The sequence below is a fragment of the Coffea arabica genome, chromosome 7e (genome assembly GCF_036785885.1).
Source record: "Coffea arabica cultivar ET-39 chromosome 7e, Coffea Arabica ET-39 HiFi, whole genome shotgun sequence".
Lineage (NCBI taxonomy): Eukaryota > Viridiplantae > Streptophyta > Magnoliopsida > Gentianales > Rubiaceae > Coffea > Coffea arabica.
The window spans coordinates 1975899-1991249 of record NC_092323.1 but is presented as its reverse complement, the minus strand read 5'-3'; the positions used below and the strand labels follow the sequence as shown (position 1 = coordinate 1991249).

At 36.6% G+C, this 15351-nt stretch overlaps 3 protein-coding genes across 4 annotated transcripts; all 3 read left to right on the top strand.

The window, feature by feature from the left end:
- Positions 1-1319: 1319 nt before the first annotated feature.
- On the top strand, positions 1320-3655 carry LOC140010955 (triacylglycerol lipase 2-like). Its single transcript, XM_072058673.1, has 7 exons — positions 1320-1612; positions 1966-2076; positions 2287-2430; positions 2539-2579; positions 2719-2798; positions 2932-3027; positions 3168-3655. The coding sequence occupies exons 1-7, from the start codon at positions 1448-1450 to the stop codon at positions 3494-3496; spliced, it is 966 nt and encodes a 321-aa protein (XP_071914774.1). The 5' UTR covers positions 1320-1447; the 3' UTR covers positions 3497-3655.
- A 630-nt stretch (positions 3656-4285) lies between these two features.
- Positions 4286-5335, top strand: LOC140010956 (mavicyanin). The gene is made up of 2 exons (XM_072058674.1): positions 4286-4620; positions 4740-5335. The coding sequence occupies exons 1-2, from the start codon at positions 4455-4457 to the stop codon at positions 5096-5098; spliced, it is 525 nt and encodes a 174-aa protein (XP_071914775.1). The 5' UTR covers positions 4286-4454; the 3' UTR covers positions 5099-5335.
- Positions 5336-8033: 2698 nt separating this feature from the next.
- Positions 8034-14945, top strand: LOC140010954 (uridine/cytidine kinase UKL1, chloroplastic). Of its 2 annotated transcripts, none has more exons than XM_072058671.1 (14): positions 8034-8602; positions 8886-8977; positions 9716-9785; positions 9889-10007; positions 10833-10929; positions 11457-11536; positions 11815-12009; positions 12832-12915; positions 13003-13063; positions 13481-13541; positions 13877-13970; positions 14084-14156; positions 14340-14422; positions 14529-14945. In XM_072058671.1, exons 1-14 carry the CDS (start codon positions 8419-8421, stop codon positions 14673-14675), a joined length of 1440 nt encoding a protein of 479 aa, XP_071914772.1. In that variant the 5' UTR covers positions 8034-8418; the 3' UTR covers positions 14676-14945. The 2 variants fall into 2 exon arrangements, with proteins under 2 accessions (XP_071914772.1, XP_071914773.1); XM_072058672.1 differs by lacking the exon at positions 8034-8602 and adding an exon at positions 10543-10633 and having other exon boundaries at positions 8880-8977; positions 14529-14828.
- The last annotated feature ends 406 nt before the right edge of the window (positions 14946-15351 follow it).

Below are 15351 nucleotides of genomic sequence, written 5' to 3'. Positions count from 1 at the left end.
ATGTTGGACAATCTCCTGATTAGCTGATGCTCCTCCCAATAATCCCATCTCAGAATTGTCTGAAGTTGAGATTAGGCGTGATGGATGCATAAAGTCCGTCTAGAAAGAACCCAGTCATCTATTCTAGACCCCTCGTGTCAGTCTCTCCTCAGTCAAAAGCCGTACTGAATGACTTGCGTTGAATCGAAAGTTGCATTTGTACTGGAAGCACGACCAAATGGGGCTTGACCCAATTGAGACCCATCCTCGTGGAATTGTCATGCTGATCAATGTTTTAAAATTTGGACCGGCAAGTGAGTGAGCGGAAAGAAGAGCCCACGTTTGGTAAAACTGAATTTTAAAAATTGGAATATGAAATATGAAGTTTAAAATTTAAATTCATTGAATCACTAAATTGTTAAATATTAAATCTAATATATATATTTTTTTATAAATTTTGTACTTTTGCGTTGATTCGGACTGAAACCGTCAAGCTGATTGAATTCGATCCAAGTTTTAAAACATCGATACTAATTAAAAGCATAGTTCTAATCTATGACACGGATTATATATAGATCATTTTAATAACAAAGGATTGGTTCTTAGTTGGCTCTTTCAACTGATTATAAATTTTAATCTTAAATTATCATTCGTTTTTGTTTTTGTATTTGGATTGTAGACTTTTTAATAGTGAAAAAAAATAAAATTTATAATTTATCACGTAGTAACTATTGCTAATTGTGATAATTCTGTAAAATTCATGACCAAATTTTGCCAATTAACTTGAACAATGCCAAAGTTTGAGGTGCAGCTGTCCTAGAATCCAACATAAAAAACAGGACTACATCATCGTCTCTATACGTAACACTTGGTAAAGTTTTGGTACATCTCAGGCAGCTATACCCTGATGAAAGTACCCAGGAACATGGATCTCCCACACACCAGAACCTCTCACTTGGGTGTTAGGACCCTTGAATAGGCAAAAGTAACGTGATTGGTGCCACTAATCTCTTGGCAATGCGCATGGAGAATGCACATTATCGCGTCATTAGGTATTAGGGCCTTGATTTGTCTGGACTATTGCGTTCACAAGCCGCCATGGATTCTAGTAAAGAATACAGACAGATTCGGTTCTTTGTCACAAGTGCCCGGTAAAGCTAGTTCACAAGAAAGCCGAAAAACGATCGGCGCTACTTCCTCGAAAAGGCTTTACTGTGCAACATGTACTTTTGTGCAAGAGGATAAGTACAAAGTTGTCTCTTTACGACCAAAAGAAAAAGCACAACGTACAAAAAGTACGAAGTTGTGCCCGTGAATCCATAAAGTTATTTGGAGTTGCGTACTAGTTGGTCTTTTCGGTTTTTTCTTTTTGGTTGGAATTACTTGGTATATTTTCTTGGTATAGCGACAGCCAGTAGTACTAGTAAGATATTTAAACACACCATGGGCAATAAAGAATGGATCGAAAATGCTACGAACGATGTGTACGCAGGATGGAATGACTTGGTTGCTGAACTCTCCTCAACAATCTTTAGCTATGATCTTGGCTGATAGGGGATTCGATGTCTGGATTGCCAACATCAGAGGAACCCGATACAGCAGACGACATGTCACACTTGATCCTAGCAAACCGGTAAACTTTTATTTCCCCTATATTCTTTTTTTTTTTTGCCGGTTTTATTTCCCCTATATTCAGTTCTATGCTATCTTATGTATTGACTTGGCTTATACCTTTTCTCGGATCTCCCCCCCCTCTCTCTCTCTCTCTGTTTTTTATTTTTTTCTTCATGGTTGTTTCTAGTTATCTTTGTTTGTACCCGATAGGCTTAAAACAGACGATCCATTGGTTGATTGTGGGATCATGTGGTCTCTTGTTGATCGTCAGGAACCCTTATTTTCTTACGGTGACACCTGACAGAGAGGTTCATGTATATATATGCTTTTAGTGCCATATGAGACTAATTTCACCTTCATATTTTTTGACAGGAATTTTGGAATTGGACATGGGATGACCTGGTGATGCATGACTTACCAGCTCTTCTGGATTTCGTGTTTCAGCAAACTGGTCAAAAAATCCACTACGTAGGCCATTCCATGGTAAGAGTTTAACCAACAAAAAAAGTTGTCCTTCATTTTAATCTGTTGACGCGGATGAATATGGAATACATGAGTACTGAACTCAAGGGAAAGAAAGCATCAATGATTTGTGCATTGCTATTGGTTCTTCTTCAAGTGAAACTGGGAAATACACTACTGTACTCGAAACATAATCCTGAGGGTCGTCGGTGTTATTTCGTTATTTCCTAGGGAACATTGATGGCTTTGGCAACATTTTCCGAAAGGAAGCAAATAGACAAGGTAAAATCCGCGGCCTTGTTGAGCCCGATTGCTTTCTTGAGCCACATGACCACTGCGCTCGGTGTCGTAGCTGCCAAAGCCTTCGTAGGCGAAGTAAGCAGAGATTTTGACATCAAATTAATTACATGCATGCTTAATAGAGGCCCATTTCAGTACTTACCATAATAGCATCTAATGATTTGTGTTTTCTAATGTCAACAGATCACCACTTTATTCGGTCTTTCAGAATTCAACCCGAAAGGGTAAGTAGACTTACCAAATGGCAAATGCGCCTTGTTTATAATTTGGTTATAAAACCAGCAGTTCCTTGGTTTTCTAATCAGTTTGGAGGACATAAAAGCGTCAAGATTCTGGATCACCGTTATTCTTGTTTATATATAGGGATGCTGTAGCAAGTCTTCTGAAGGCTCTGTGTGCTCAACCGGGGGTGGACTGCTATGATTTGCTAACCGCCTTAACAGGTAATGGACATATTATTATTATCTGAGATTGAACCAAATTATCAGAAATCCAAAGACATATCACGTATATATAGTGCAGTGAACTTCGATCAGTGTTTACTACTTTTTTTTTTTTTTGGGTTGCTAAATCAAGGGAAAAATTGCTGTCTCAATGCTTCAACTGTTGAGCTTTTCTTGAAGAATGAGCCTCAATCTACTTCGACGAAAAATCTAGTGCATTTGGCTCAGAGTAAGTTGAATTGACGGTACAACAAATTAACTACGTACCTGTTCTTAAATATTGCTTAGCTCCTTTTCTTGGCTGGTTGGTTGGTTTGGATTCGCAATATGAACAGCAGCACAGCACACGCTAAAATCTGGATGTTTCAGCTGTCCGAGATGGAAAGCTCACTAAGTACGATTATGGGAATGCTTACTTCAACGTGGCGCATTATGGCGAATCAAAGCCTCCATCCTATAATTTGGCCAATATTCCGAATGACCTTCCAATCTTCCTCAGCTACGGAGGCCAAGATGCTCTATCTGATGTTAAAGATGTGGAGACTCTGCTGGACAGTCTCAAGTTCCATGATGTAGAAAAGTTGCATGTCCAGTACATCAAGGACTACGCTCATGCCGACTTCATAATGGGGGTGACTGCGAAGGACGTAGTGTATAACCAAATTGTGGAATTTTTCAGATCAAACCAGCTGAATTAGTGGTCCTTCATCGTGAGGTCTTTTCTTTTTTTTTTTTTTTGTCGTAAAAAGACTCTTAATTTGCTCGGTTTTCTTGCAGAATGTGCGTACCATTAATTGGAAGATTCTAAGTCGTTTCAAGAGTGAATTGCTGCGTAATAAAATAACTTAATTGGAAGACACTCGGCTTAATTAGCGCACTTTGCATTTGATTAACTTGGCCGGTCTGAGCATTACAACCTAATTAAGCTAAGCCAGTTTTGATACTACTTGTATGAATTCTCACGAGCGAAGGCAAGTCAATATATGAGTTTTGCAAGCACGGAGTCTCGAAAATCCATCAATTTGACTTGATTTCATATGATTAAGTTAATTAACAATCGTCGAGTCGTTTAATAGAGGGAGTTGTTAATTGGTAGTAGTATTGTTTAGTGGTTGAGTTTAAGCTTTATGATTGCTTTGGTAGCGATTAGAGCAAACAAATACACCGTATATTGAATACTCACAACTAGAAATGATCACAAAGATTGCTTAGAGATAACTTCAAGTTTCCATTAATTTGTTAAGAGGACCCCACGCGCATTATTTGCTTAGCAGGCAATCCAACCAGCTTAATTGAATGCTTCGTTCTCAATCAATCCATTGCTCCTACATTTCCACATGCACGCTTCATGTTTGGTGGCCATTTTGATAAGCCATCAAGCCCGTAGCATCGGACAAGGATTTCGGGTACCAACCGTCGTATGACAAGGGACGATTGGTGGAGCTGTCTACTCTTGGGATTTAAGAAATGAAACTTCCCGACCAATTACCTATCCATCCCCTCCCCATTAGCTGCCATGATAGACTATATATATACACTCCCGTGAACCTCAATTAAAGGAGAGTAAAGACTATAGTCCAGAGAGTCTCTTGTCAGTTGGCGTAGTGATCTCGACCAAGAAGTTTGTGAAGAAGCAGAGTTGATGATTGAGAAAAAATGGGATACGAGCGCAAATTCGTGTTGGTGATGGTAATTCTCAGCCTGGTTGAAAAACAAGCCTCAGCCACGAAACATGATGTTGGGGGAAGCCAAGGGTGGGATGAATCCACGGACTTCAGCTCCTGGGCATCGGGTCAGACATTTAAGGTCGGGGATCAACTAGGTAAGATTCATGATTCCGTCGTTAACAAACCTAATCAATTTTGGCCTCAATCAATCAATCTTTCACTAGGTATATAGGTTTTTTGTAATTGTGATCATGTATGATGAATGATGAGACAGTATTCAAGTACACTCCGGGGCTGCACAGCGTGGTGGAGCTTGGCAGCGAAAGTGCGTATAAGAGCTGTGACATAAGCACGGCATTGGACTCCAAGAATGGGGGTAATGACGTGGTTAAGCTAGACAAAGCTGGTACCCGCTACTTCGCTTGTGGAACAGCAGGGCATTGCGGCCAGGGGATGAAGGTCAAGATTACCACCGTCGCTGCTGCGACTGGAACTGCATCCCCTAATACACCGTCATCCACGTCGTCCTCCACCGCTTCAACTTCTCCGCCTTCCTCTGCCCTACTTCAACATCTCCTACCCTTCATTTTGGCTTCTTCTTTGTTAGGATTCCATCTGCTTTTGTGCTTGTAAACTTCGTACGTCATTAATCAAACCGATACGAAAGCACCTACAAATTGCCAACTCCATCTACCTGGCAGGACTACTCTACTCGCTTAATTTGTCATTTGTCCATTCCAACCCCGAGCTCTTTTCTTTTTTGGAAGGAGATTTTATATCTCAGCGAGCTTACTTATTGTTTTAGTGATTTCTTGGAGGCCATATTATGACTATATATGAAGTACTCGACATCTGTTTCTGATTTCGTCATGATTGGTTTCCGGGATTTTTCTTTTCTTCTTTTTTGTTTTTGTTTCTAGTGATTGTCAAGATTAAATGCTAAAACTGTTGCCCAACTTTTGAAAATTAGGCATGCTTTTGGTTTTCTTCTTATTCTCCTTTTCTTTTCTTGTTTTATTGATGTTTGGATGGGGGTTATATACAGGAAATTAATCAATCAATTTACAGTTAGAAAAGATGGCTTGGAAAAAACTAGCAAGAAGAAAAAGATTTTATTCAGAGCATGATTCAAGTGAATACAACGTTTATTATTATTATTATTAAAGAAAATCAACAACGATCCTCCGTTTACCCACTCTCGAACTTGTGTTTTGTTGATTATAGGTGAAACATTTTACTAATTAGACTGCGTTTCATTGTCACGAGTACAAAGTTAATGAATATAAACCAAATAAGAAGACCCTTTTATTGAACGTTTTGCATTAAAATTAACTTTTATGTTCATATGTAAATGGATTCCAATTTCATAATTTATTTTCATGCATTCTAGAATGCAGTTATCCAATAACTTAGAATCTAATTGGTTTAGGTTATGTACATTAAGTGTTTAGAAAGCTATTTTAGTATTATCTTGGAATAAATAAGCGAGTTAAGCTCTGTTTGATAATCAAATTTAGGACTTTAATTTAACGGATTCAGATTTTAATATATTAGTTTAGTGAGTTCAAATTTTAATATATTTAGACGTGTTTATAATAAAAAAAATAGAGCATACGAATTAATTAAGTTGCATTGAATTTTTTAAATAAAATTTGCCCAAAAAAAAAATAAACTATTCATTTATTACTTAGGTTCCGTTTGATAAAATTGAATATGAATTCTGAACTCTGAAGTCTGAACTCTGAAATCTAAATGCTGAAATAATTAATTTACTGAATTTTAAGTACTGAAAAGAAATATATGAATGTCTGAATTTTAATGCTAAACTTATTTATACTGCTTGATAAATATTTATAACTGAATGCTTAATAAGTTTAATTTGACAATTTTTCCCTTATATATTTTCATTCAAAAAAAATAGAACCTATGATTTAATTAGTTTAAAATTGTTAGGTATGAAAATGACAATATTTATTTTTAAATCAAATTAATATAAAAGATGCAATATATTATATGAGGAGTATAGAGAAGATGTGAAAGTCATTAAAAAGGGATAAAAGAGAAACAGAAAATCATTAAATAGAGAATATCAGGTTGTTTAATTAAATAGAATTTTGAACATAATTAACAAACAATAGTAGATTTGGTAGATAAGATAAGGTAGTTGAAGTAATTTTATTGATTTTTATTAGAATTAAGCATTCAGTCAGGATTCTTGTACTGAAAAAAATACAGACAAGTTTAGCACTGCTTAACAAGTTCAGCAGATGAATTTTTGTTTATCAAACACTCAAAACATCTGAATGTCTGAAAAGATTTAGTTTCAGCACTTTTTTATGTTATCAAACAGACCCTTAATATGGTACACTATCAAATGCATCACATTTAGTACTTACCCATTCAACATTGTCGCGGATACTAAATTGGCTTTTATGTTAAGACTGCAGTATTCAACATTACAAATACATGTATCCACCATCATTTAGTATCTCGCTAATGCCCAATCAACTGAACTGGAAGAGGCGTGATTTTCCTGTTGACAGTTGTAAGTAGAGGTGTTTAAATGGGTGATTTAGACGGGTTTGGGTTGGGTAAAATGAGTAATGGTATAAGTGAGTCAACTCATTTATACCCATTTAATTAGATGGGTATAAATGGGTAAGTCAAAAAATGAATTGGGTAACCCAATTACTCATTTATAACCCATTTATTTTAATTTTTTGTAAACTCATTTAAATTCATTTTTGCAAATTAAGTTATCTATTTATACCACTCTTTGTACCCATCATTAGTTTTAAATATTTACTTATAATGTTCAATAAACTTAATTACCAATTTTTTTTTCATTTATACTCTATGTCACAAAATTACCTATTATTTAATAATTGAATAATAAGAATATAAAATTTGAACTAAGTACTATAAAAATTAATATAAAACTTAATCCAAAAATTTTGAACCCCTAACATTTTTTTCATATATAAATTTAAAATTTCATTTTATAAAGATAAGAAAATAGGCTAAAATTTATCATAAATTGGTATTGCTAAAAAATGAGCAAATCAACAAACTAAGAGAAAATAAAATAATAAGATAAAACCAACAAATAATAATGATAAGAATAATGAAACAAAAATAGTTAACATCATGACAAAATGAAAAATTTGAAAAAAAAAAGGTGGGAGAAAAGAAGAGACTTGGGGGGAAGAGAATTCTAAATGGATTAATTGGATTTGATGGGTTACCCAATAATACCCATTTAATAAATGGGTATTATTGGGTAGCCCATTTATACCCATATACAAAAATTTAAGATATCTATACCCATCTATTCATGGGCGGGTCTGGGTAAATTTAGTTAAGTGGGTTGATTTGCCACCTCTAGTTGTAAGCAAAATTGTGATATGGACTCTGTGGTGCAGTTGGGCCGGAAGTGGGCTGCTTGACCGACCGTTGTTAGGGACTTTGGGAAGAAAATGAAAACAATGAGGCCCAACCCCACAAATCCATTTTTTCCTGTAAATAAATCTGGATTTAAATCTTTTGTTTCGCCTGAAAATTGAAAAGTGGGAAACGCCGTTTAACTGGTCGACCACTATCGGCCGAAGTTGAAATAGAAGAGAGGAGGCGTGAGATGTAAGCCGGAGGGCATCAGGAGGACCAGACAAAAAGTGAATTAACACACTACTCTACTACTACTACTAGCGGGAGTGGTAAATTTTAGTATACTACTAATATTCATCCATCCATTCATCCATCCCTCCATCCCTCTCACAATTGAAGTGACGATAGTAGAATTTGATGCTGAAGCAGGAATAATACCAGTCAGTGATTGACGGTGCTGGTGCAATATTAGTGCTGCGAAAATTCGTTTTCTTCCTGCGAATTAATTCCTACTTAGCAGCAGTGTAAATTTAAAAGAAATTTAAAATAACAAAAAAACAGAAAAAAGGATGCCGGAGGAAAACAAGGAGATTGCGATTGACTACGTGATGGAGAAGGCATCGGGGCCTCACTTCTCAGGGCTGCGCCTGGACGGACTCCTCTCCCCGTCTTCTTCTCCTCGCGCTCCCACTCTCTCTCCTTCTTCCTCCTTTACCCTTCCTGCCGACCCCACCAAACAGCCCTTCGTCATTGGTACCAACCAACTTCACCTCTCTCTCTCTCTCTCTATTTTCTCCTTCATAATTTTCTTGCATTCATATCACAATTTCTCCTCTCCGTCTCCTTCCCGTCCTCCAGCAATTTTTTTTTTTTTGCTTTTAATTTACTAGTGCCCAATGTTGTCGTTGTCGTTATTATTATTTTGCTTTTTCCAGTTTCCAGTTTCACTCCTCCTCCTGGCTCCTAATCACTGTTGCTATTTTGATTTTTGGGGAATTTGAACGGATGTTCTTTGTTTCCTCTTTGCAAATTCTAGGGGTTTCTGGAGGTACTGCTTCGGGTAAGACAACGGTGTGTGACATGATCATCCAACAACTTCACGATCATCGCGTTGTCCTTGTCAATCAGGTTCGCTTTTTGCAATTTTTCTAACAATTATGCGCTATAAAGTGTCTAGTCAAACCTATATATTCTCCAGCTGATGCTATTTTGCCTTCCGGTTCCCCTTGTTGCTGGTTCCTGGTTTATTGAATTCTCCCGTGTCCTTGCAAAAAAAAATTATCTTTTAAGGCTCCGGCAGGGTTTTAAAGGAAACCCTCACATTGAATAATCTGTTGCAATTCTAAATTGTTTTTGTCATGGACGTTTAGTTTGATCATATTATCCGTGAGTTTTCACCATTTGGCGTGCTTGATGCTTATGGTTTGACCGTTGACTACCACTGCATCCCTTGATTCTGCATTATATTTGAGTTCCTCTGATCAGAAAAAGTCAGACACCACCTCATTGGCCGACAGGCATTACTTAACATGGATGGTTGTCGACGTCCCTGAGAGATTTAACTTCTACTTCGAGAACATTGGCGTCCTCTTTCGCACATCTGCTTTACATTTGCACTTCTTATGTTCTAATTGCAATGATGTGCCTTGTTCAATTGTACATCTGGTTTAATTCTTCAATTTATGCTTTGTGTTCCCTTGGTTATGGGTACCCATTCCTGTTAGGTGGTACGGTCATAGAAATAAATAAATGGTTTAGTATAACTTTCTAAAACTTTAGATGTTTTCTCATTCCCCTTAATATGATCTGCTTTTATCTCTCTAATACTAAAAATGAATAGTCATCTGCGTTCTGATCACACTGTAGGATTCTTTTTACCGAGGCTTGACACCAGAAGAATTAAAACGTGTCCATGAGTATAATTTTGATCATCCAGGTAATTATATGAGTGTTTCTTTCCTCTTTCCAACTGCATGCAATGGTTTCCAGAATCATATTGTTTCTAGGGATTTGCTTACTCTGTGATGCTTTGGTTGCAGATGCTTTTGACACAGAGCAGCTGCTCGAGTGCATTGAAAAACTCAAATCTGGGCAATCTGTCCAAGTTCCCATATATGATTTTAAAACCCACCAGAGATGTTCAGACAGCTTCCGGCAGGTATTTTTTTGTGATAAATAGTATAAAGATTTATCTGAATTGCCTTTCCATTTTCATTCCCTTTATGTTTGAAGATGTTGAAGGCCAAATCTTCTCACCTGCAGTGGTGGTTTGCGTTGATGTGATGCTTTAAATTGTTCATGTTCCGTTCCTAGCCATTTGTGGAATTTTTGCATTAGGAATTGGTGGAGGAATTATTTTCCATAAATACAAAGTTTTGGCATTTCCAATTTCTCTGTGAAGAGAAAAAAAAGTTAGAAACTCATGCTAGGATCTATTTGAACCTAACCATAGCCATTGAATTTAAGGATGTTGGTACAGTTTTTTGTATCTTTTTAGAAACAATTTGAAATTCATTTACTCATCCCAGTACTAGAAGTGTATCAGAAAGAAATTAACTGATAAAAAGAATGTCTATAAGTGCAGCTCATCTAGCTAATCACAATTTTCTTTTCTCTAGCACATGAACAGGGTTCATATGCATATTTTATTCATATCTTGTCCACCTATTTTTCTTGTTTTTTCGAGGTGTCAGCTTTTCTCTAGCACATGATGGCCTTATTTCTTTGGGCTTTGAATTTGGTGGTACAAGCTTGAAATTTATCAATCAACTATTGATGAAAAAGGCAAGAAATTGTAATGTTGATTTCAGCTACTTATGTGCTTCAAAATAGATATCTTTTTAAATGCATTTAAGTTGGAACTTTTTCTGGTGACGGGTGTAGGAGGTAACTGAGACAATTAGTAATGCATGCGTGCTGCTCTTGCTGTTTTAGGATTCTAATTCCTAAATTTTCTTGATGTGCTTGCATGAATCTTTTTTAGGTAAATGCATCTGATGTAATCATCCTGGAGGGAATTCTTGTTTTTCATGACCAACGTGTCCGCAATTTGATGAACATGAAGATTTTTGTTGACACAGGTTCTAATTCTTTCAAACTGTTGTCGCTGTAATGGTCAATTAATATTTTCCAGCATTTATTTTGATGTTTTTGCTTCTTCTCTGTATAATCGTGTGTGATGTATGATTTATTGCGACCTTATTATTGCATCTGCCTTATCAGCTTGCCTTCCCTTGCCTAGATATTCTTTCAGAATTTAAAACCAATATACATAACTGCTATTTAGACTGGAATCATCTATGGTTCAGTTTAATATCTGACACTCCACGCTGAAATAAGAGTTAAATTGTCATTCAATTGTAGATTGACTTAATTAGTTTCGCCTTAGCTCCTCCATCCTCTTCTCCTTTCCTTGGATCTGAAGGCAAGAGGAACCAATAAAAGAGAGGCAGGCAATTGGCTTTTCTATAATTTGTATACAAATGTCCTATTGATGATGAACATCTTTTTTTTTTTTTTTTTTGATGGTGAACGTCTTTACGTTGCTATTTATTCTTCACTTTGTCTTGTGCTTTTTTTCTTATTTGTCGTAATTGATTGATGCAAGATGCTGATGTGAGGCTTGCTCGTAGGATAAGACGTGACACAGTTGTGAGGGGTAGGGACATAAACTCAGTCCTTGAACAGGCAAGCTTTGCCTTCCCTTCTTGAGATCATTCCTTTTGTAGAAACCTGAATTTAGTAGGAAGTTTGGAACCTTGTTGTCAAACTGTCAAAGTTCCAGGCTCTCTTTCACTTGATGATCTGGCCAATATAGAACTGTATTTTTTGGAGTTTGAGGTTATTGTAATTCATCCTGTGTTTTGTAAAGCCTTTTTGTTTTATCTTCATTTTAAATCTACTTTCTGAATAGTTTCAACCACTTATGACAAATTACCCACCTTGTAAATCTGTTGACTCTGCAGTATGCCAAGTTTGTGAAGCCTGCTTTTGATGATTTTGTTTTGCCATCTAAGAAGTATGCTGATGTTATCATACCTCGGGGAGGTGAAAATGATGTTGCAGTTGATTTGATTGTCCAACATATACGAACAAAGCTTGGCCAGCATGACCTTTGCAAAATCTACCCTAACGTGTATGTTATTCAGTCAACATTCCAGGCAAGTTGTTATTTAAGTATATATTGGATATTGGTATCTTCTTGCTTTCATTTTAAAGCAAGCTAGGATCTGAATATGTAAACTACATCACAAGTGTTTCGTGTTGTGCCTTTTACTCATCTCTACCTCTACTCTAGTGAGCTTACACAGTTTTATTCAATTCTTAATTGCACAAATACTGGATCTGGTCCAGACAGCTTTGGTGGGTTCTTTCATTTGGAAAAACCCTTGAAGTAATTAGTGGGTCTTTGCATCTGGGTACCATATACTATGTATTCTGTGTGACTTCTCGTCGTTTTGGCTCTGCATTTGTGAAGCCCGTTCTTCATCAATTACTGATCAGGGAGTAATCATATTAATTTTGGCCTCTTTGTTATTGGCATAAACACTAGAATCAGATTATGAGCTGCAAATACTGGAATTGATTATACAAACTAAAAAACTGTAAAAACTGGAGAAGATTAGCTGATTGGGAACACGTTGCATAGTATGAATACTAGATTTGAAGATATTGGTTTTTGATTTGTGGTATTAGAGTAGTTCAGTTCATTGGCATGCTTTGGTGTTATTCATTATAAGACGACATGGCCCATGGTTTCTGTTGATATTTTCCTTTTTAGAAATTCATATGCTAAACTTCGTTTCTGTTAGTTGATTATAGATATTGGAACATTCTTCACTATCCTGATATGGATGATGAGGCAACATGGCTTATGGTTTGTGTTAATATTAGCCTATTAAAAGTTAGTCGACCACTAAACTTCATTTCTTTTTGTTGATTATTGCTATCAGTGAATTCTCCTTATTTTGGTTTTGTTACAGATTAGAGGAATGCACACACTGATTCGTGATCGAGATATATCCAAGCATGACTTTGTTTTTTATTCAGATCGGCTTATTCGACTGGTGATTCTCAGCCATTATGAACCCCAAATTTTCTTTTCTGTTCGAGCAAATTGTAAGATTGGACCTTTACCGTAAATGATCTTTTAGGTTGTTGAGCATGGTCTCGGCCATTTACCATTCACCGAGAAGCAGGTAGTCACGCCAACAGGTTCGTTAAGTACAATATAAGACCAGTATGAAGGAATACTCTTAGCTTTGCTGTCTGCACTTGTTAATATAAAATTTCCTCTTTTAGTTAGTCTTCTATTAAGCATTCATGTAACGAGATGGTTTCAAGGCTGCAAAAGTGACCATTTGTGAAGTTTCATTACACTTTAACCAACCTTATGAGGAGAACATGTTTTGTAAGAATCCATGATAACTTCCCTCAAGCTCGGATAACATTGCTAGTTGAATTGAACTTTAGGGAATAATCAGGCTACATGTTTTATTGCCAAATCCTTTCCACCCCAGCTGCGAAGAAAACTGCTTTTAAGTCCAATTCATATGCCTATAGTCTTTTTTGGTCAGCAATGTTGTATTAATTTTCCTTCGATCAATCTGATGTCAATATCTTTTACTGTAGGCTCGGTATATACTGGTGTTGACTTTTGCAAGAAACTGTGTGGAGTTTCAATTGTTCGAAGGTGAGGGTCAAATTAAGAATTAGTGATGATTGATTTAGACTTTATGCAAAGCAGTTTGCTTGTGCTGCTAAGTTCTGTGTGCTTCCAGATTACTTTCACCTTCATTTCCAAAAGCCAACTTGGGTTATTGTTGAGGATTCATCAAAATTCTCTAGTCTTTTCTGTATCTTCATTTTAGGAATGTTTGGGAGACTAGAACCAAAGATGATCACATAATATGCTGTTGCTGGTTCAGTCTTATGGAATTGTGCATATTACCTAGCATCATGTTGATTTCCTCTACAAATTCGAAGTTGATGTTCTTTGTTGCACAACTATGTGATTATTATATGCAGTGGTGAAAGTATGGAGAATGCATTGCGTGCCTGTTGCAAAGGAATTAAAATCGGGAAGATCCTGATCCATCGTGATGGTGACAACGGGAAGCAGGTTTTTTTTTTTTTTTTTTAATCTTTTAGTTGCTGAATGCTGGTGGGTCTTTACTCATAGTTGCATTTACGATGTTGTTGATTACATGCATGATATTTCTTTTGTCTGATCAGCTTATTTATGAGAAACTCCCAAAAGATATTTCTGAACGTCATGTTCTGCTCCTGGACCCAGTTCTTGCTACAGGTAACTATACTTTAGAGGCTTTTTTTAAAATTTTTTTTATTAAATTAAAGCATCAATGGTAAGAGTAATTTGCTGAAATAAACTTGTGAAAGAGTTGCTTTCTGTGGAGACAGAATTGTCTTGTTTATGTGGATTAGTTTGCTTACCTTTTAGATTTTGGCTGAGCTTTATTTTTCCTTGAAGGTAACTCTGCTAATCAGGCAATCGACCTCCTCATACAAAAAGGAGTTCCTGAATCTCACATTATTTTCCTAAACCTCATTTCTGTAAGTTGCTTCATTAATGGTTTCAATGATGAAAGTTTCTTATTCTTGGGCACAAATGAAGATGATGATATGCTTTGTTTATGAACTTTTCTGGTTTTCCACACAGGCGCCAGAGGGAATACATTGTGTTAGTAAACGTTTCCCATCCCTGAAGATTGTCACATCAGAGATTGATGTGGCACTTAATGAAGAATTTCGTGTCATACCCGGTATGGGAGAGTTTGGCGATCGGTACTTTGGAACAGATGACTGATGATCAAATTTAATAGTGCAAGCATTATTGTAAGCTTTTGCTAGGCATACCTGCTTCTCAACTAGAAATGAGTGTCCCTTTGGGCTACTTGTTATGTATTTTTTGAAATCAAATGCGTTTACTTGAATGTTGTGGAGAAATTCTTCAGGTGAAGCTTAGATTGTGATTAGTATCCGTATGGCAAGAAACCACCTTTACATCTAAACTAGAAATGCCAAATGGCAAACGTGCGTCCATTGAACTGTAAAATTTCTTTCGATTTTCGGTCCAGACGATTCATGCTCTTGACAAACTCTTGACAATTGTTGCTTTCCACAAAACCAGTTTCTGCTTTCCTACCTAGATTAGATTGGAAGAGCAGGGCCGTAACTCTATCCTACTCTACGGCATACGTGTGAGCAGGTAGTGCCGTTGGTGGAGCAGACAGCTGCCTGCGGGTGTCAAGAATCTGTCGCTGGCGTACCTATTTACCGTAATAGAATCTTGCCTTCTGGTTGATGACTTTGCAAGAACTTTGTAAGCTAAATGCCATATCAAATGTGACGTAGTGTGTATTATAAGGTATGGATCGTGCTATAGGCCAATATAATCGTAGGTGAATTTTGAAGTAGCACTTCAAAGTAGATCAAAGTATCAATTTAACTCTTGAAAGTGAACAAATTCTTGTTAAACCCTT